Raw genomic sequence first — 22,707 nt, forward strand, 5'->3', positions numbered from 1 at the left:
GAGTCGATTTCGTTTTTGTTTCAGTCGACAAACATGAGGAAATCTGAATTGATATTGACTTGGATCATCCAATACTCTAGCCGATACTTAAAGGAGGACAAATATGCCTAGGTGCGCCACAAACTGCAATACACCCAAAGGACTCCAAAATACACATCCCTCAGGCATGCACAATTACTTTCAAGAAATGTAAGCAGCGTTTCACATTCATCAGTATTTCAAGGTGACTGAAAATGTAACTCAACAACATTTGCGCATTCAAGGCTTGTGACCCATGAGATACACCATCTACACAAAAACGGCCGAACTTTTCCATTTAATGCCTTATTACTACCATTAAGAAAACCAAAAACATGACCAACCTTGGGTTATTTCAAAGTGACTGCTATTTCAAAGTGACGAACCGAGCTTAAACCGTGTACTTGTCCTTTAAAGTAGTAATAAAATATACATTTTTGAACGTCCTAAAAACCACATAAAATATACTTTTTATTTCTTTTGCTGCTGGAGATGTTTCACTTTCCAACCCACTCGACGCATCTCCAAAGGAGACCAGAAAAATAAGGAAGGGCATCTCAAAGATAAACAGGGATAGGGCCACGTGATGACGCAACAAGACCTTTAACAAATTCCAACCAATCAACCACCTGGTCCTCATGTTGTCAGCGCACATGAACTATTTGGCGTGGCTTTATAGAACTGTAAAATTGGCATCGGTCAGCAATGATCGGTGAGATTTCATACGAGCAGAAAATTTCCATGACAAAGCACACGCTCACAACTTAAGGCTTTGTGAGTCATTTAAATTGCATCCTTGCCAAAGTTGGTTGCTTAAAGCCTCAGGACTCGTGTAGAAAGCTACAGAATGTCATGGCTTACCCACTAAAGTGAAATGTAAAAGTCATGATGACCTTGGCAAATGGCTTGTTTATATCTCCATGTGCGCGGATTCCTAGCCTACTCTCTTGATGACACACACAGACTTATTTCACTCGACACGAAGGAAAGAAAAATTACCAAACCAAACTAAACAAAAAACAATATTTGGAAGGATATTAAAACCAAAGTCAACGTGAATACCTTAAGCAGCATTTCAGTGCCTTATACTTCACCACTATACCTCAAGATTCCACAAAAGCCTAGGACGTCCTTGTGTACAGGATATCAAGGCCTCAACCCTACACCGTCTTGGACGCAAGAGATTGACAAGACTTAGTAAACGCCTCTTATGCTCAGAGCTTTCGCCCCTCGGGGCACCATTTTTCTCACAGGGTTGTTAGCAATCCCAATCTAGCAGATATGCATCTGTAGTTCATTGTCTTTTCAAGCCTGACAACAAGCCTGATCTCTCCTCCTTGATAATATGAGGCCGCTTCATTTGCAACAAAGTCTTGCCAACCATCTCTTTAATCTTACAAGTCACATCTCCACAGCATCAAACAAGAGAATCCCTTTTCCAGCTTTGGCAAAATGGGCTATGTACACCGATGCAGGACTTGGACCTGTCATCAATTGCTGATGGGAAGATGCTCGTGGCGGTACGCCTTTGGGCCCTCCTCGCCGTACTCCTGTACGGCGTCCCCGGAGCCTTCCAGAATCCACTTGGTGGTGAGCAGGCCCTCGACGCCCACTGGCCCTCGGGCGTGGATGCGGGTGGTGCTGATCCCTACCTCCGCTCCTGTACGAAAGGGGGCAGAGGATTTGTGAGACTGAGGTATGGAAGTTAAATTGCAGTCTATGAGACAGATGCTTGGTTGCAGACAAGTGTCCATGATATCGTCTACGCACATTCACTGATTTCACTGATTGCAAGATGATGCCCCTTGGACCTCTAGATTTTGTCCAATCAGCAGACACATATTATGGACCCTTCGGCTGTGGTAAGCCCACTGATGTAAAGGAAAACATGAAACAGTCCCCAGCCATTACACATACATTTAAGAGTGGACTGGACTGAACAGACCAACAAATGTGTAGTTGGGCTAGAGTCAGTTTGCATTTGTGTTCATGTACATGTACTTGCCACCCAAAACTACAGAAAAGAAAAACTTTTCCAAGGTCTGAAACACCCCCTGACATGCTCAACTCTTATTGGCAAGCACATGGGGCTAGCATAAAATTTGACCATAATGAAACTGCATAAAGACCATGGGTACCACCATAATGAAACTGCACAAAGACCACAAGTATGACCATAATGACAAGCACACTTGTGGACATGAACGTGATACAGAAAGCGTTCCTCACCTAAACCAAATCTGTAGCCGTCAGCAAACCGAGTACTGGCATTACGGAAAACGCAGGCGCTGTCCACTCCCATCATAAACCTCTGGGCTGTTTGTGCTGTGAGAGAAATCAAGTAAAATGCGACATACATGTAAGTCAATCAACCCTTCTCAACCATTTTTAAGACTGAACCTGTTCCTCACAGACCCCTTGCAGCTGGTACTCTGTTACGGTTTCTTTAGTGCGGCAAGAAACTATCGAGAAAACATGAAGAGTAAATCTCTCTATCCAATCCGAGCAGGAACCAAAGAGGGCGTGTTTTGAAATGAAATTGACAGCCATTTGGTATGCACTCATCACATAGGCGTGTGCAAGTTAAAGCACGTTTGATGCGGAGCATGCTGAATACGCACTACAAATTTAGTCTGGAATATATAGTCTTCACGTGCACGCCGAACGCCTGCAAGAACCCGGTTGGAAAACTTAGTACCATCTGTCTTTCTGTCACCGGTGATAGTGCAATTCAGCTCAGGGAGGATACCAAGGGCAAGAAACAACACTGCTTTATGGAAAAGAAAAATTGGCATGTGTGTCCATGAGAGTATTCATGGCAGATAAAAAGTGAAAAAAATTGTCTTTGGAATGCCTCTTTATTTTAATACTGAGTGTCAAGGTTTGGAATACCAAACATGGACCTTTTAAAATGCTGCTCCCGATGAGGCCTTTAATCTTCAATGATTGTTTGACAGGCTTCAAAATCTTTGCATTTCCAAAAAGAGAAAATCTCCACAGATTAAGACAAGAACAAATGATGACAACCCTGCTGTGTTAATCTACCAGATTCTTCAAAATCCACTCGTCGGTTGAGGATTTTGCAGTGCACAAGTAGGTTGATTGTAACCACTTCTTTTGTGGCTTGATGACCATTTCAAAAGATTACACGAGTTAAAAAATGCCATTTGGTCTGCCATACAATTCTGACTCTCAGGAAGTTACCTGACGATAACACCGAATGAGATAAACTCTTGGTCATCGTATTGCATGAAATCACCAAACCACTCTATAGTTTCATGAATTCACCAATGAGCAAATGCAGGAGAATTTGTTTTATCAGTAGGTGTTCATGAGTCAATGATCTACACTCACTATTCTCTGTGACAATCACGTCGGTGTGCGCGCTGCCATACTTGTGGATGTGTTGGATGGCGCTGTCCACGTCATCCACTATTTCGACGGCGCATTCCAGCCCGCCGTACTCCACCTTCAGGCTTTTGGCCTCAGCCGGGCCAATCTTGAGGGACTTGGAGAGGCGCGGTCCGGGATAGATCCTCACCTGTGACAGGGTAACACGGTTATTCTATTTTCAACACAAAAAAACATGAATCCGACCAACTTGGAATGCTGAGTGCCACACAAATGGGACACAGAATGTACACAGCAGAGTTGTTGACTCAAGTAACACAACATAGACCCTCGAGTTGGACTAGAGTCATGACATTAGTCACTTGTGACTTGACTTGGACTTACTAAATGACCTGCTGCCAAGTATGGTACATAGGTGACCTTATCCTACGGAATGAGTCTCAAGGCTGTTTTCCAGTAACTTTTTTTGGAGTTTGCATTGGAATGGGAACGCTGGGCTCTATTTTTGATGAATCACTCTGCTTGCTACCCTTACGGATAAAGAGATTCTGTCAGTAAAAATGTTTGATGGTTCCTTCTGATCCACAATGTGCTATTGACGATTGACGACTGACGCTCACATTTTCCGACCGGAGCATGTCCAGCAGATCGTCAAACAGGGCGTTGTGCCTCAACTCGTTGTGGATCAGGAGCGTCTCCATGGCGTTGCAGGCAGCCGGGTAGTCGCATTTGGAGTCACGCACTGTACACAGAGAAATGAAAACATTTCCATCTGCACAACACGGTCATCGGATCCCTTAGCAAAGTATTTCAGAACACAGATCTCAATTGAAGTGCACTGTGTTGCTGCTACAAGAACATAATTTTATGTGCTCAGATATTGTGAGATGAATTTGGGCAGCAGTGAAAATAAGTCTCAATTAATCGTGACATCACTAATTCTTCAGAGCAGATGAAATCTTCTGAACTTGATCAATCTATCACCAATGAGCTTATCAATGACCTGACACCGAATCCTTTAAATTTCGCCTCAAAACTTACCTGTCTGTTCACACTTATCGGTAGATTTCTTTAAATAGTGCAGTGGATAGTTTTCCCTTTACTAGATACTAGATACTTGCGCTTTATGGGTCAACAGTGCTTTTACCTATCTTGATGGCCATCTGTGGGTCCACCTCCTTGTCAATGAAGACGTGGCAGATGCCCTCGCTGTGACCCAAGACCGGGATACCCTGGCTCTCCTGCTGGATCTTCTGCACCATCTCCTTGGAGCCCCGGGGGATGACCAGATCTACAAGGCCTTCCATCTTCAGCAGGTCCCCTACCTGCTCCCTGGTGTTGATCTGGGGAGGAGGGAAAGGTTACATGGGACGCGGTCTGGAGGGATCCAAGAAAAAAAAACTCAAAAAAGGCATTTCTTGCCAGGGATACCACTAGAGGACTGCTGTTGAATTGCTCCAGTTGTAATGTAAACGGTGCTTGTCAAGGAGTGACAAAAGAGACAGGAAAAACATCAGGTCACAGGTTTTTGGGAGGGGAAAATTCTTATACTAGTACTTGTCCTCACCTTACTGAAGTGTTGTCTACAGAACTCTGAAGATGCTCCAGACTTATCTGAGAAGACACTATTACTGCGAGGGCACCGTACCCAATAAGCCATTTGCGAGTTAAATTTGAATAAAATCTGATGCACTGACTTATTTAAGTGCACTTTGACAAAACGATTTGAATTCCCCAGACTAAAGGCACTGTTGCTTACACCTCGTGATTCGGGGCAAGCTTTTGCGTAGCGACCACCATCTCTAGAATGGACTGGTTCTTTAGTGCCCTTCTTATCCATTGAGCACAGTGCATTGTTGCAAGGCGTCTCTTATGTAACTAAACAAAAGCTCGCCCCAAATTACGAGGTATAGCAACAGTGGTTTTAAGAAGGAGAATTCAAGTTGTTATGTTCGCGTGAATTTAAAGAACTCAGTGTACCAGATTTGGGTCGAAGTTAACTCGCAAAAGGCCTATTGCATGCTTTTAAACTTGACGAGTGGGCATGTTGGCAAGTCACACCACCCTGCCAGAGCAGAAACTTAAACATGACCGTGGTGCCGATCACTTACCAAAGAGATGGCATCCTTGGCTCCGTACATCTCCAGGGCCTCAGTCACCAGCCCCTGCAGACATTCATTGGTCAGAGTGGCCTCCTTACCGCCCTTCAGCACCAGGCCGTTGGCACTACTGATGGCCAACGCTGCCACCTGCAAGGGCAGAGCACAAGTCCATCAGCACCATCTCCTTTCAACATCCCTTGCTGCCCTATGGAGGGATGCCAGGGTTCGGTATTTGAGGTTGATAAAATTTTGGCCGTTTCGGAGTTCCACTTCCAAATGCATTTAGCGATCACTTTATCGGTCTTTTCGGGAATGCATACCTTAACATATTTGAAACAATTATCTTTTGAACACATAAGTGGTTGAAGATATGAAGATAAGTTTAAAGTTTTTCAAAATACTGAGTATCTTTTCTTCTATTTATTCTTTGGCGGGGCTTCTTGTGAAAACAACATTTCACAGGATAAGAGTCACCTGTAATTGTAATGAAGTGTCAACAGAAGGATCCACTACATAAGAAAAATATTCCCAGGCCAAACAGCACTTTAGTCTGAACCTGCCAGCCACACAATCCAGCAATGAAATGTTCAGTGAGACAAGATCCCACTGTCTCAGTACTGGCAATCTGCCCCGAGTTGAAGTGCACCCCCAAGCGGCCAAACAAAAGACAGACGATAGTAAGTTTTCCAGGCAGGTTCTTGCACACGTTCAGCGTGTACGCAGAGACCACACATTAAGAAATAAATTTGTTATGCGTACTCAGTGTGCTCCACGTCAACCGCGCCATTGATCCCATTATAAAAGCGCTCATACATGTATGCGGTGAGTAGTAAAAAAAAACCTGCCCTCTTTTGTTCCGCTTGGAGCGGATGACTGTTGCTGCTGCAGACACCTCAGTGCCACACAACCATACAGATTTGCACGCCACAGGGTTGACATTTGGAGAAAATGAAATATCCACATACACACAAAAATCTGCAGTCAGGCAGTGTAGGGTCCTTGGGCCTTTTTTTACTAGGTACCATCCTCAATCCTCTAAAATTCTCCTATTTTTGACATGAAAATAATGCGTTCACCCTCAACCCTCTGAACGCATTAAACCCTCAAAAACCCTCAACCCTCAAAAATCCTCAAAATTGCTTGAAAATGTTGCTTGCAGGTGTGCCTGCTGCCTCAATTAGGCAGTGCGAATGGGGTTCTTGAGCTGTGCGGTTGAATCAAAAGAATTATCGGGCTGAATTTGTGCTTGACTAAGTAAACAAAACACAAGGTCTAATCCATGACCTTCATGCACGGCATCCCTATATCAATCTTTATATGTTCAAGTTCTGTAACACACGATTTCCCAGACTGTAAAAATGACTGTAAAATCCCAAATTCAGGAAAATCCTGTTGAAAGAATCATGAAATCACTAAAATCCTGACAAATCTCACTCCTGACACCACTCATACGGGGGATCATGATTGCTAAGCCTGAGAAGCAAACCCTGGTGACAGCGGGAATCCATTTCATACACCTGCTGAATACTGAAATTTCAAAGCAAAGAAAATGAGTCTCAAGGTAATTTGTTTCCATTAATTTTGCTCTAGTGTGGATCAAAAAGACCACACTGAGCTCTGTTTTATGTACCATACTCAGTCTGGCTTCCTGGTGACGAAAATGGATAATATGTGGGCCAAAATGTGGAAGGTTCCTACTGATTCCAGCTGGGCAAGGTCACTATTAACTCAAAGGTGGCTTTGGTGACTTCTGACTCATTTTGTTAGGCTGAATCAAATTATTTGCTGAGCAAAACAAATGCTTACCGGCCAAAATGTCATAGACTACACAATGTACATTTCCTGTAACTGGTTCCCAGCTATTAATGTTTGTTTCTTTGGTTGGGACAAGGATTTGCTTACCAAACTTTCCTAGTTGGCAGGGATATGGAAATTGGGAACCTGATCTTGATTTCTCACCCACCTGGGGCAGACAGTCCGGGCGGGACTCGAAGATGACCATTAGCACCCCGATGGGGACCGTGATCTGCCGCAGGGTCATCCCATCGGCCATCACAGTCCGCTTCAGCTCCCGGCCAACGATGTCGTGCGACGTGGTGGCAATCTGCCGCAGTCCGTCGGCCAGGTTGCGGATCTTGGGTGCCGTCAGGGACAGGCGGGCCAGCATGGGGCCCGACATCTGACCTGAGGAAATGAGCATTTGAATATCGGGGGAACGTCTTAAAACATGAAACATAATCCACTCAGAGCAGAAGCACTCCCTCGTTGGTTGAAAAGAGCCATGTGGGTGTGGAGTGTTCATTTTGTTGGTAGCAACATGCATTTCATGGTGGTTTGTAAACCAGTGAAGCGCACTTCCAACTGAAGGAGCCTCCATTTCCAGATAAAGTACACCCTCTCTTGGTCACGCTCAGGGCCGATAGAACATTCCAACAAGGCCTGTGTTTAATTTAATTGGGACCACCTGCAGTTCTTAACGGGAACAGCGTGTGTTCCTAAATGGGAACAACTTGCAAACACTGGTCAAAGCATTTGCAATCCTTTACTCCAAAAAGGCTTGTTACTACGGCAAATTCCAAAAAGAAGCTAAAAGCTTTCTGGAAGGGGGTGCTCCAGCTTTGGAGACATTCCAAGAATGTTTGGCGTGTGTGAGCATTTTAAAAGCAGTCTTCATTAACGCTCACAAAAGGAACCCACTAGTAGCCATAAATAAAAACAGACAGAGAAATACATGCAGCCTCAAAAAAGGATGAGATTGACACACAAAATAGTCTTTGGAATCATTCCCCTGAACAAAGTGTCATTTTCATGGTACTTTCAGCTTTCCTGACAATGGTCTGTCCCTCTTTCATGTGTCTTTTTAGCTGTCTGTCTGTGCATCCAGCAGCCCTACTTACTCATTCTTGCCATATCCATGTCTTGTTTGTTTGCGGTGATGATCTCATCTGACCTCTCCTCCAACAAGTCAGCAAGTTTATTAATAATGTCTGACCTCTGTGCAAAGAAAACACGACACAAAAACGATTGTGGACAAGTCTTGAAACTGATCTCAGATTCGTTGTTTCACTGTTTAAAGTTAGCTTGCTCAAAGGAGCCTGAAGGGGAAGCAGCAGAGGTGTAGTCAACTGAATGAAGATCATTTTAACACACTTCCAGTAAACGTAAGAGGGAAGCGAATTTGATTCAGAAGGCATTTGCAGTGAAATTCCTTTGAGCTGAAATATGTTAAATTGCAGCCTGAAAAGTTGATCCCACATCACAATCTTGCATTCGTGTTCACACCGCACACCAAGCGGCCTTGGGAGCCAGACAAATCCACCAACCTGTTCTGGACTGAGCGACTGCAGCAGCCTGCCACCTTCCCGGGCCTTGCCAGCCTGCAAGTCTGGGGACGGGCCCGAGGGCTTGGTCTCGCTGAAGAACGTTCCGACCTTCCGCCCCTTGACCACGTCCAGGATGACCTGTCCCTCGCTCATGCCGTTGGCGATGACCACGGCGATGCCTCGCTCCAGGGCCCAGTTGGCTGCTTTGACCTGACAACATCAGCACAGAAAATAAGCCACTAACACAATGACAGGTATTAAGAAGACTACATGAGTGGGCAGATCAAGGCCTACAGACAGTATGCACCTACAGTGCTGAGGCTGAAATGAGATCACGTCTTTTCAAGATGGTTTTAACCTGTACCCAGTGGGCAATACACAGATTCACACTTTTGTCTAGCCAAGCAGTGCTGTATTACCATGCAAGTACATTTTCAAGAAAAGCAAGTACAAGAACTGACAAAAAGTTCTCAAGTGAGTACATATTCGAGTACCACAAAACTACAGTTGTACTCAAGTACATTTTCAAGAAGAGCAAGAGCAAGAACTGACGAAAAGTACTCAAGAGCGAGTACATATTCGAGTACCACAAAACTACATTTGTACTCAAGTACATTTTTAGGACACAGGTTCTTGTACTTGATTCCTCAAGTTTGAAAATGAGTATAAATATGAGTATTGAACTGTCACAATACAACATGCAAATACACGTACCTTTGACTCCATTCCGCCCAATCCAACTCGGGACATCCCGCCAAATACGATGTTAGCGGTGTCACCCGGGTAGACGGTGTCCAGTAGCCGGGATCCTTCCTGGTCCGGTGGGGTGGTGAAGATGCCGTCCACATCCGAGAGCAGCAGGAGCAGGTCAGAGTTCATCTCCGCGGCCAGCCGGGCGGCCAGGCTGTCGTTGTCTTTGATGCTGATGACCTGTTGGGAAACACCACGTGTTGACTTGGATTTGGACGTCGAACAGTTGAAGGGAAAAATGATATATACAACAAGCCCAAGCAGTTGAAGGGCAACAACCCCCGAATTTGAAACATTCCCACTGTTGACTGTATCGTTACGGCATGATCCCCGGCTACATGAGGTATTTATGGGTTGATGCCTTTGAACAAGCACCCCAGATTAACCCTAACCCCCTAGGGTGAGCATGTATGCAAAATTATGCTGAATCTGAGGATTTGGGACTGACAAAGTGAGACGAACTACAAACCCACGTCAGTCAGTTTCTTTCTTTGTCCTTATAATGAGCAGAAACTGTACGCTAGAAAATGGTTTGCGAGTGCCAGACCAAATAAGTTACCTAGGAAATACTGTGGAGTATTCAGATGGGATCCTTGAAATTAGACAGCTTTATGACACACAAGGACTGCACTTTAACAAGAGAATTAATTTAGAAATAACTGTCTGTGTTACAGTGGAGATGCTGTGTTCCCATTTGTAAATTGTCATCTCGGTTTGTATCCTGTCCCGCAGCAAAATGCACCCTCATTGGTATAGCAAAGACAGCTCGGGAGGGAAGTTTACCAATGGGGGGGGCAAATTCCTAGAGCTGCTTAAGAACAAAATTTGCTTTAGCGTGAAAAAGCCTTGCTTGACAAATCAGGTTACCAGCCAAAACTCCACGTGATGTACATTATTTGGGAATGGTATTCACCTGCCTTTTGGTTAGCATGACAATCACATAGATTTTGAGCTGATAACCTTTGTTTTTTAAGCAAGGTTTTCTTGCGCTTCAGCAAATTTTGTGCTTAAGTGGTTCTATGAAATTGGCCCCAGGCTTGTGAAGGCGTAAAGACCATTCATGTCCCGCAAAAAAAAAAAAAAAACAGAAAAAATGTTTGTGTATTAACCAGAGGAAAGTCACTTCTATGTGAAAACGCAACCTCTCCCGTTCCCTTCGGAGCAGACATCAATGCCTCTCAGTTCCCCAACCAGGTTGTTATTACCATATTCCGTTTGGTGCACTTTTCATTACTAATTAGCTAAAGCCCTCCTATGCTGAAGTCACTCTTTGGGTCACTTGGTGAACACCTCACAGAAGCACAGCTGTGTTGTGTTGTGCACTGCACCAACAGACCCTCACAGGAATATCAGATTGCACTTTTGTGCTGCCCAACAACTTTGCTTCACTGTTTCATGTGCACAATTGTGCAGTAAACCAAATGCAGTGAAGAGGACTGCACAAAAGACCCTGGGTCACTTTGTGCTGGCAGCCAACTGTGTACACATTGAACCTGTCCATGTTTGTGTTCCATACAGAAAACACATGCGAGAGAGTGCCTGTGGGCACTCGTGCATAATTTGTGCTGTAAGACCAAAGGAGGGCTCAGCTGTGCAAGCCAATAATCGCAGATACTCTGTGCATCCAACAAGCCCCGCTCAAGCACGTCCTGCTGGCATCGGCCCACTGTCTTCAAGACCTTTGCCAGCACCTCACCCCTTGCAGGTCCTTGTCGGGCTCGGGCGGGGGAGCCACCACGTCGTTGGCGTTCAGAATGGGAATGATGTTCATCCGCAGGAGCTCGTTCAGGGTCCCCCTCAAGTTGTTACGAGAATAGTCATGGTAGAAATCAGGTTTGGTCACCAACACCTAGGAAGCAGATGCATCGGGGGGGGGGGGGAATGAACACACTTTTAGTTAACAAACCTGTTCTTTTGGCTCAGTACTATGGAGGAGGTTTGCCGCAAGCACCTTATTGTTACACGGTAGATGTGCTGAAGACGCAAGACGGCATGTGTGTTCACGTACATGAACCCGTCTTTGTGCATACAAAAATCAGGATGCCGTATAGATACTGGGCACAGGGGACCCCAGCTTGATTCAGCATGGTACCATGATGCTTGTCCTCCTTGGGCAAGACAGGTCATGGTAGCTGCCTCTCCCCAATTAGGAGAATAAATGGGTGCATGTGAGCGTAGAGAACAGCCTCCCCTGATTTCAAGCTAATACAGGAGACAGATCTCATGGCCCAGTGAACAGGGGTAAGAATACAAAATGCATCGCGACCCCTTGCAGGGAAATAAAGCAGTATTTATCCATCACTTATTATAATTATTATTCGGCGACTAGGCCAGAACTGTAATTTTTCATTACCCTCTGATTATATACACTGTACACGTACAATGGATTAATAATTGTATAATTTCTAATTCTATGTGATCTGATAAAGCATGAAGCCTCACTTACCTGGGCCGTGGTGAGGCCGTACTGGGAGAACATAGCCTCATACAGCGACATCAGTCCGCTCTGGCCTGCCGCAGCACACGCTCGCGAGTCCAATAAAAAATTGCCCTGAGGCCAAAAGGGGAAAACACAGGAAATTGAATCGGGTATCATTCCATTACATCTCTGAGAATATGGAAAATGTTGGCTGAGCCAGCACATCGGATTAGGCTTGAGAAAAATCATATCGCTTTTAATAGCCTAGCTTGTCATTGTTTCCAACCTGTTAATGCTGATCTAATTGAATTAAGACAAAGTACATGTACATTGTACTTCAAAGTTTTGCATAATTAACAGGTACGTTTATACCCCACGGTATTATTTTTTTGCATCTGCAACCGATTTCACCAAACTTTATTCAATGGTGTAACTCCCCTTATGCCGCCTTTTCTTGCGTAAGTTGCGCAACAAATCAAGACCGATTTCAGGACACTTGCCCATCGCATACATGTACATCGTACACGTACATGCAAGTCCGCGACTTATGCAACAAATTATGGTATAACTTACACAGTCATTTTAGGTGGCGTAAGTTCCGGCAAATGAAGCATATAGGAAAGTGCTGTTCAGTTAAGCCTCATCAAGTTAGCAAGGCTTACATGAGAAATCTCTGCACACAACTTTGTTGCAGATGGTAATGAGAAACCTGTTTGGCTGTGAGAAAACGGCGAGAAGTTTTTGTCCAGTTCCAACAAAGAAGACAAAAACTTTTTGAAAATGGCGGACGGAGGTGTTTCAACTACTTTTTGATATTTGCTGTTATATTAGGAAAGAACGGCCATCGTAAAAGCCATTTTTGTCTCATCCAAGAAACTTATTATTATTAAAACGTGGTGCTGCTATGCAACTTTTCGTGAAATTGAACATACGGGTAACACGTGCACTGTACATTGCACAGCAACAGCATAAATTTGTGGTGGAAGGCTTATGCATGGTTCAACGTTAAGCCACATTTCGTGAAATTCACTGCTGAATGTCTATTCTCAGCAGATGGGCACCTTTTGTGACGTGCATTTCATTTGTGATAATCAGTTTTCATTGAAAAAAAACCTTGAAAAGTTAATCATACATGTACACTGTATACGTCCTATCAAGTCCGGATCCAACCACCTTGCGTTTGGTGGAGTCAACATTCCCGTTTACTGTTAAATGGAATCTTTCAAGCCCACTTAATCTGCAGACAGAATTTTGTGGTACATAAAGTTTTGCCCCATTTGACTTCAATCTGTGGCTTTTAGAAGTAATCAATTTTGTTCACAACGTTCACACTACCTCCATGACACTATATATGTACATGTGCATGCATGCTATGTACCTGCTCCTGGCATTTTCAGTTCACAAAGTGCACATGTAAGTTTTGATGAGTAATCCGAGCTGCTTTCACTTACATGTAGCATTTTGTCAATGCATATTATGCGTGTACAAGCACATGTACAACTGCTTTATTCCCTTATCGGTGTTAATTACTGGAAATTTACAAATGACATTATGTTTCGCATGGTTGACACGGCAAAAAACAGATGTTAGTTTTTCCTCCATCCAAATCAAATCCAAACTTTCACACACCTGTTGCCCACATCTGTTCACAATCAAGGACGATTGTTTCTTATTATACGGAGAACATGTACCTGTGCTTACAAGTTCAACAATGGGTCACTGCTTGAGTTAAATTGTACTTTACAAGCAAAAACATGCAATATTACACGGTCTTTTCTTGTACATGTAGTTTGCAGGCATCTGGTGAAAAAGTTATCATTCTTTGGTGGATGTGTAGAGATCTGCCTACATAGCTGTGAACATACGGTAGAGGTGCATACATGTACTGTACATTGTATACATGTACATACATGTACATGTACCATGAACGTGTGCATCATATACATCATCCATGGGCAAAATGTACTTTTCAAAGCCGATTTCTGTAATATTCAAAGCCATTTTTCTTCAAATGGAGGCTTTAAAACCTGGAGAATTGCGAATATGATATTAACCGGGCAAAATGACAGTACCTTTGTGAGATATAATTCTGACGGCATACAATATGTGACCCACTCTGCAAAAAAGGCTAATAAATTAGTCGTGCAATGCCAAAACACGTAATGGCCTGTTCTATTTGCAGAGGGCCAAATTTCTTCCAAAACGTGATTTTGAGTTTCTTCCTTTTATACTTTCTATAATATTTATATTTTCAGAATTTGTGACTACAAAAATGGATACTGATGAATAAAGATGAAAAATTGATCATTCAGTAGGAAATCCTATTTGGCATTGTATTTTGAAGCTCTACACTTCGTGAGCTTTTTCTTGAAAAGTGCTTTTATTGAATCCAAAAATGTGGATATATACTGTACACATACCCGTACAAATGTCTAAATATCTCCAGAATGCAGCATATTCCAGGGGTTATTCATATATCAAATTGTAGTTTTTGATGTACAGAACCCAGCCATATCAAAAACTCATAACCCAGATCTGGCGACTTACGACCCATTTTTTAGAGCCGGTCACATATACAGAACCAACTTAAACTAATTTACATGAACACAATTCAACACTTTGGTTTTTTTACATTTAGCTCTGTCTGTGAACTATGTAGAACTTCTGCCTTAAATGGATAGAAAACTTAACCTCCTTTTATTTCTCCTCTATAAGCAGGTCACAGAGTTGGCCCGGTTTCAAACTGCCTCTGGGGATTTTGACTGTCTGATGCATGTACACATACCGGTACCTGCAGATGTGCATGTACATGTACAGTACTCTATACGGTGCATGCAATATCGACAGAAGACCTACGTGTACATGTACATGTACACTGTGCATGCATACATGTACATTGTACATGTACATGCTGACACAGCACCTGCACTACATAGAAAAAAAAATATAGCACACACGAACAGAACAGTATAAAGGACATCTGCCAGTGACCATATGGAATCACCAGACACAAGTATTAACGCTCAAGACCTCGGTTGACTTCTGGTAAAACTGACAGGTGGCAAGAGGTTTTCTGTGAACAGAAACGCTGATGTGGCTCATCAGTGATTCTCTCTGTCCCAGGGCTGATGGGGGGGAATGTTGCCTACCTATGGTGTAGGCCTATACATGCAGAGCATTTCTTGGCCTGATAGTGGATTCATTTACATTAACTCATTCTCAACTTTCATCATGTCACTTCAAAATTCTGAATTATGTATAATTTAGGAATATAACGGCAGCATCTTTGATTCATTTCATCTTCCTCTGTCTGCATATGACAGTTGTATATGAATCAAAGTATTGTAGAAAACAAGGTTAATGCTTCAGAAACAAGCATATTAGGATGTGAAACAATCCTCAGTCCTCCAACAGGTGAAGGATTGAGGAGGGTAAGGGTTAATTGATAAGCTGATAAGATTTGCAGTCAGAAAAAAGCCAAATGCACCCTGTTATATTTAACTCCACTGACGGTACATAAAGCCTGCATGAATCACTTTTTAATTACATTTAACACACAGGTACATGCACCCATCCAATTCCCACAAGATCAACACTGTGCTCCAATTCCAAAATGAACGCATATATATACACACCATGCAAAATCTTGAGTATGAAATTAAAAAGTGCATATGAACACTGTGATAAGACCACCTATGGTAGCTGGGACAAAAGCAAACACTCATCTCAACAATACTGACTGTTGACCAAGACTCTTCAGAACAAATTTTGTTTATGATTAAGATTACAGGTGATATCAGGAAATAAACTCTGATTGTTGAAGAAACAGGAAGCTGCATAAATACATGTACAAGTACCAATTTGTGACAATTAAACTCCCCCTAATCCATGTAATCTGCAGATGTCAACACTTCCAAGAAAGCTTTTAATCACAGTACATGGATACATGTAAAATGTTTATACATGTATACGAGTACATCTGAACAGCTCTGTCCACAACTGTGTGCCCACAAGCCTTCTGAGCTTCTCAATAAAACATGGAAACTGGTAAAAATGCTGCAAGTTTAATGAAATGGACAAATCAATGAAATCAATTGTTTCACTCCGAGGCTGATCTGTTCCATTCAACTCATAAATAATTTCAGGATGCCAACGTCCACATGTGTAATGGGCTTTAACCCTGAGGGAATGTAGGCCTACTGTATTGATTGTGTTCTCAGTGGCAGACGTGTCCCATTATTGGACTTCCATTAACGCTAGTCAATGAACGGGGAATTCATGAACTTCATGGAGCGGGCCACAGAAATGAGCTAGCCTCTGAACATTAACTTAAGCAAATAAAATGGGGTTACCAGTGAAAATAGACAGCAGTTTATGCTGTCGTGACCAGTTCTCAGCTAAGGCTTGCTAAGCACGTAATATTTCTAAGCATTATTATTAGCATTTGCTCAAAGTACAGAACATACACACGACTGAACAAATGCAGTTAACTACATGTAGCTAAATGATGTGTCAACATTTTCACCAGCCACTCAACATAAAATGTTTTAGTTTAAAAAAAACTCCATGCAATAGGAAAGAAGATGACAACTTTGCAAGGTGTATTGACATGTCTGGGACAAGAATTCATATACTCGAAGTGGTGAGGCAAATCGGCAGTACTATAAGCATGTACATGTAAATGTTTGTACAAAATGTACATGTGTAGTGTAGATATCGTACACATGTAAGGCATACATGTACTGCTAAGGGGGTGTGTTGTTTTAATCATTCAGCACTAGATAGTAAATGATTCAAAAATTCCTTTAAAATCATTAAAAAAAAATAATAATTTAACCAAGCAATCTCAGATCCCCTCAAAATCCATCTTCAGGCTCTGAAGGATTTTTTAAAAATGAAGGAAAGAAGAGGTTAGCCAATCCTCCTGGAATGCTATGTGCCATAGTTCTCTACAATAGACGATTTGAGAATGTTCTTGACAAATATTTCACGGTATATACTGTATATGTAGGGTTGGTAAAAAAAAAAACAGAGGAATTCCTCCGTGAAAGAAAAAAATAAATAGCGCTGAAAGTGCATGCGCTGTTCCCGTATCCCACATCTTCTCATGGCCTCCCATCCCCTACCGGTTACCCTACTCCTATCCTGTGTTCTAACAAACCTTAAGAAAGATGCATGTGGGTCCCTTATTGATGTGTTTCAGTATCCCCCTCCCGAGGGCCCCCTTTTGTCAATAATTCCTGCCTCCGTGGTATACTCAAGGAGCCGGGGTGCACCGCACCGCGCAAAACTGGCTCTTTGTACAGTGTAAGACGCGTTTATTAAATGCCTGATTTCTGAATCCACCGATTCAAATTTCAAGCCAGTATGTACGGTACACGACCAGCGTGCTGTTTTTTCATAAATTGGGTATATTTGAGTCAATGTAGAAAAGCTCTTGAGGAGCTGCCTAGTCTGCTTGAATTGGCAACGGCGGCGTTAGATTACAGCAGAATTCTGTAGCTTGCCACTGACTGAACTCAAATTAGAATGTCTCGTCTCATGTGTACGTGAACAAATACAATGCAGTAGGTACACGTACTATTCATATAATGCCAAAAAAATATAGTTCTGCTTCCTATTACATGACGTTGGAAAAAAAGGTACATGTATGTGATAACAGGTACCCACCCGTGCATAAAACTAAGAGAGGCTAGAGAGGTTGCATGGTATTTGCTTTAAATGAAACGAACATTACTTTACCAACACCATGCCTTTGATTTTAAAGGGCAACTCCTGGGAGGCCACAGGGACCGTACCCCCCCTCCAAAAAAGGAGCAAATTACTTTTTTGGGGGGGGGGTTAATGAAAGTTCACAGTTTTTGTCTGTTTACTTTATTATCCTTTTAAAGGCGTGTGGAAAGCACCAAAATGCACATCACAACTCTTCAACTCTCGGAGTGGCCTTACCATGCTTACAGCTTACATTTGTAAATCACTGATTTAAATCAACAAGTTTCTTTTTTTTTTTTAAAGTAAAAATGTTTCAATTTTTTAATTCTTTCAATCAATTGGTAATTTTTGCAAGTGTTTCACATTTTAAGCAGCAAATCCCCCTCTGTGGTGAACCTTTCAGTTCCAAGTATTGGTAAGAAGTACATGCATAAATGCAAGCGTACATGTACGGTACAATCTGGGTTGGAAGGATGTATTTTTAGTCATCTAATCCACTCATTTCAATTTACATGTAAACCAGCTTTTTTGATTCAGTAATTGAATTTGATTTACAATCATGATTTAACTTCACTTCATTTACAGGTAAATTGTGCATTTCAGAGTTTGACATTGTAATCAAAGCTTGTGCAATTTTTTGTAATAAACAAAATAAATAAAAGAAAATTAATGCACATGTGACATGCAGCTCATCTGCTTGTTTTGAATTAGATAATTGAGCTGACTTGTCTCCAATTTTTATAACAATAGAAAAATCTGATTTAAATGAAAACAAAAAATCATTTTTTTTATTAAAAAAATAAAAAATAAACAAAATTGGCCACCCTGCTTACATACATACAGTTTCTTTCAAAATAACGTCCCCCTCCCAGTCCCAAATTCCTTCCCAGAAATATGGCTGTTTAATATATTTTTTCCAGTGGGAAAAAAAAATCCTGAGCATATCAAAACCAATTTAATATGTGTGGTCAGTTGCTCTTTCTTGGGTAGGATGAAAAAAACGATGTTGGGCCACAATAAGCCACCTGCAAGTTATATTTGAATAAAAACTGGTGCACTGAGTTATCTGACTGCATAAAACATTACAATTTAAATTCGCCAGTCTAAAGACACTGTTGCTATGCCTCGTGATTCGGGGCAAGCTTTTGCATAGCGACCACCATCTCTGGAATGGACTGGTTCCTTTGTGCCCTTCTTATCCATTGAGAACAGTGCATTGTTGCAAGGCGTCCCTTATGTAACTAAGCAAAAGCTTGCCCCGAATCACGAGGTATACCGGTAGCAACAGTGGTTTTAGTAAGGAGAATTCAAGTTGTTATGTTCACGTGAATTTCAAGCATTCAGTGTACCAGATTTAGGTCAAAGTTAATTTGCAAAAGGCTTGTTACAGTTGTTTAAAAACGTGTGTGTGGGAGAGGGCAGCCCATGTATCCATAACACGTCATCATCCCATCATGCCTGATTACAAAACTTTCATTAAAATTTTTGTCAGACAGTATAAATCTGTAAAAAAAAGATCCATTAAAGGTTAACAGAAATAGAAAACATTTAATTCACGTGAAGTACATGTATTTCAAAAATAACAATAAATGCGTAACCATTTCAAGAACATCATAAATTCAATTGCGCTTCCAGGCTGATTTGATGACGGCATCGCCAGAACAGCTACATGTACATGTACAGTGTACACGAACATTGCATGATTGCACACAGTACACGCAATTTTGCACGCTTGCAATAGACCACGTTGTGCTCGAAGTAGCTCGGCCCACAGGCAAACGCTGTGCTAGCTAGGACTTTGTCTTTTAATTTCTCCCTTGAATTGAGACAGTGTTTGCCTGTGGGCCAAGCTACATCGAAGCTGCATGTACTGAGTGCAACCATGCAATGTACATGTACATGTAGGCGTTCTGGCGATGACGTCATCAAATCAGCCTAGGAACGCAAACGGCCAAAAGGGGATTTTTTGTGGGCGGGGAAAGGAAGGATCTTTTTATTCATTTTGAGGTCACGATTAATGGGAAAAACATTGAATTCATGATTTGTCTAAATGGTTTTGTATTTATTGTTATTTTCAAATACTTCACACGATCTAAATGCTTTCTATTTCTGTTAACCTTTAAGGTGCTAAGTGCATCTACATGTAAGATGAGCATCAAAACCTCACTCTTTCTTGGTTGGGGATGAGCGTTTCCCGCATGCTCTGTGACATGATGACTTCGTGCCTCAGACGCTGCTTGCCAAATGCCACGGCTCCGCTGGTCACTAGCATCACCTGCTTGCCGCTCTGTTGCAGTTCTGACACCTGGACAAAATTGGGGGATTTCAAGAGGAACAAGTGATCAAACTATTGGGTTGCAGTCCATTTGACCCACATAAAAGAGAAAAAATACATAAAGAGAAAAACAATCATAATTTCCCGTCTTATTTTATAATGATTTTTGTGCCAAGCTATTTATGATTTGTTTCCTCATTCAATGAAAAAAGGCACAGCACGAAAAAATGTGCTTGGAGAAAATCATCAGAATTGGATAACACAATGTGAGATCGTACATGTTGCTGATCAGTTGACTTTGTTGAAGCACATGAGGTTCCCACCATCTCCATAGAGCAACTTGGAATTGGGTCTAATGGAATCTTGCAAAAAATCTTTTCAAAAAGGACATTACAGGCCAACGAGGCCACAATGTAAAGCTTCACTTGCTTTGCTTACAAATTTGTAGCTCATCAACCATACCTGTTCTATAATGGTGGCCAGCCGTCCAAGTGCCAGGCCGCACTCGTCGTCTCGTGTAATCACCGCGCTCCCCAGTTTGAGCACGATCCGTCGGCAGTTCTTGAGATCTGACCGATACGCCGTTCGGATCTTCTGCGTACTGGAGGTGGAAATGCCCCTCACTCCCGGGATCTTGGCTGCACCCTTGGCCGGAGGCTGGGAGCTGCATGGGACCCCGCTGCACTGCTGCTGCACAGCTTGATGCGTTGCAGCACCGTCCTTCCATGTGTGCAGGTGTGCCAGGCTTTGGGAATTTTTCCACCGTGTGCCGACTCTCTGAGAGAGTCTTTGGCGGGAAGTACCACTGAATTGAAAGAGCCGACCAATGCCTGCCATAACTGAGTCACAAATTGTTTTCTGGACTCTCCCACACAAAGTTCTACAGTTAGAACAGGATACAGTTGAGTTTGGTTTTAAGAATCGTTTTTAATGCACAGCTACTGTAGCTTTGCAGCTCACTGAACCGCCGTCACATCAGTCTCAGAATTTTTCAACGTCCACTGCTCAGTAACTGCACACTGATATTTGAAGGACGGAAAAAGAAGCAACATTTACAAACATGTCCACATTTACACTGATCACAATGTGGAAGGACTATCATAATCTACAGAACCTAACAAAGCAATTTGTAGACCAAGTCCATGTACGCGCACCGTGTAGTTCTGCCAGAATTATTGTACATGCACGTGTACGTATAAATAAGCCTTACCGCAAATACTGCTGGGGTGATTTTGCACAATGGTAGCAAGGCATTGTGGGAAGGAAAAAGGGGCAATAACGTAATTGAAACACTGGCTTCCAACTACACGTAGTGTACATTTGTACGTGTGAGGAACATGTCTATGGACAGTCGGTATATTCCTTCAACTGTTGCAGTTTCCATTTTTACTATTATTCACGTCAAGGTCCATAAGTCGGGATATGATTATAATGCCGAGTTGGCCTGGCTTGTCACAACTGCCATTGGCAAACTTCGACAGACCATTTTCCATTCTGCTCAAGTTTTGGCAGTTCACAACTGAAAAAAAAATCCATCAAAAATCCGTCATCACAAGCCTCTCCGACCATATAAACCCCCTGGCACATTAAGGCAGAGTCAGAGGCTATTCTTTGTTATTTGAAATTAATTACACGTACAGTGAATGCACAATTTACTCAACCCATCTTTAAGAAAGAAATGCCATCTGTACGTACATGTATGCGACGTCATACGCAGGGGGTATATGCCTGTATGTACATGTACTGACTATGGTTTAAGGTAGCTCTGCCGAGTGGAGCGTTAGCATTCCTCTTTTCTGAATTTTGTACTGGATTGGCTCTCGGTTTGAGGCATAACACAAACATGACAAATCACAGGTATGACTGGGAAGTACAGCGTACTCTCACCCAATTCCGCCCTGTGACTTCTGGTGGCCTGATCACTGAACGGACTTGTGCTAAAAATGACTCGCACTGACTTGAGATAGGGCCTACACGTACAGTACATGTACGTCTGATGCCAGCAACCGGCAAAGGAGAAACAAAATTTAAACGGCCACACGAGACAAAAATGTCAATCACCTTTTCACGCTCCTGCTGAATACAGACGGCTTTCCTACATGTATCCATGATCACTGATGGTACAATTTACAAACCATGGATAGGGGCAGATGAGTAGGAGCGCTGTTTATTTGGAAATTTATACCTCCATGACTGAAGGCAAGAATAAGAACAAAAGTTTTGCAAAACAAAAGTTTTGAGCTTTTCAGTCAAAATTCACACATAGGCTACGTGACGTACTTTTGTGTACAAAATAATCGCTGTTTGCTCTGCATTAGACGTGTACAAAAAACGTCGCACAACATTCTGAGCTTCAAATCTATTTTTCGTTGCTTTCATCACCGTTAATGGCTTTGCAGAGTCCAATTCTATACATGTAACTACATGATGTAGCTCCATGGACATGATGGAATTAAGTAAATATCAAAATATTTCTTCATCTTCGTATCACATCCTCTCCAAGACCACTTCAAAAATGAAACAGAAAACAAAATTTGAAAAAAAATTACTAGCCTCCCAATCATGGAGTTGGAAAAAAAAACGACACTTACCAAACATGCTCAAAATATTCGGCATATGTGGACAGTTTCTTCGATCGAGGAAATCTGACACATCACACCCGTATCGTAGTCGGCGCGCGTGTAGTCGATGATGCAATGCATGCATAAACAACGTGGGCATGTCTTGCACGCGTGGCACTGAGATGTTAATGACGTT

At 42.4% G+C, this 22,707-nt stretch overlaps 1 protein-coding gene across 3 annotated transcripts; it reads right to left on the reverse strand.

Moving 5' to 3' along the window:
- Window positions 1-289: 289 nt before the first annotated feature.
- LOC110983345 (delta-1-pyrroline-5-carboxylate synthase-like) lies at window positions 290-22,688 on the reverse strand. 3 transcript variants are annotated; one of them, XM_087144695.1, is made up of 16 exons: window positions 22,542-22,668; window positions 22,012-22,064; window positions 20,413-20,969; window positions 19,843-19,980; window positions 11,991-12,095; window positions 11,241-11,393; window positions 9,509-9,724; window positions 8,795-9,004; window positions 8,369-8,465; window positions 7,435-7,655; window positions 5,481-5,618; window positions 4,517-4,712; window positions 3,990-4,111; window positions 3,373-3,559; window positions 2,248-2,343; window positions 290-1,678 (listed from the first exon to the last, which is right to left on the reverse strand). In XM_087144695.1, exons 3-16 carry the CDS (start codon window positions 20,785-20,787, stop codon window positions 1,509-1,511), a joined length of 2,424 nt encoding a protein of 807 aa, XP_087000821.1. In that variant the 5' UTR covers window positions 20,788-20,969; window positions 22,012-22,064; window positions 22,542-22,668; the 3' UTR covers window positions 290-1,508. The 3 variants fall into 3 exon arrangements, with proteins under 3 accessions (XP_087000821.1, XP_022098225.2, XP_087000822.1); XM_022242533.2 differs by lacking the exon at window positions 22,012-22,064 and having other exon boundaries at window positions 22,542-22,687; XM_087144696.1 differs by lacking the exons at window positions 290-1,678; window positions 2,248-2,343; window positions 22,012-22,064 and adding an exon at window positions 2,890-2,985 and having other exon boundaries at window positions 22,542-22,688.
- Window positions 22,689-22,707: the final 19 nt, after the last annotated feature.

This window comes from Acanthaster planci, linkage group LG13 (assembly GCF_054643075.1).
Source record: "Acanthaster planci isolate LZ-2023a linkage group LG13, COTS_SCS, whole genome shotgun sequence".
NCBI classification, from domain to species: domain Eukaryota; kingdom Metazoa; phylum Echinodermata; class Asteroidea; order Valvatida; family Acanthasteridae; genus Acanthaster; species Acanthaster planci.

What these genes read in the sequence shown, in the direction of transcription:
- LOC110983345 (XM_022242533.2), bottom strand. Translation starts at nt 20,787, where the DNA reads ATGGCAGGCATTGGTCGGCTCTTTCAATTCAGTGGTACTTCCCGCCAA. An exon ending in TCATCCCCAACCAAGAAAGA is followed by an intron (nt 12,096 to 19,842) that starts GTGAGGTTTTGA and finishes TTTTGGCCTCAG; the next exon opens with GGCAATTTTTTATTGGACTC. An exon ending in ACATGCTCCGGTCGGAAAAT is followed by an intron (nt 3,560 to 3,989) that starts GTGAGCGTCAGT and finishes ACCCTGTCACAG; the next exon opens with GTGAGGATCTATCCCGGACC.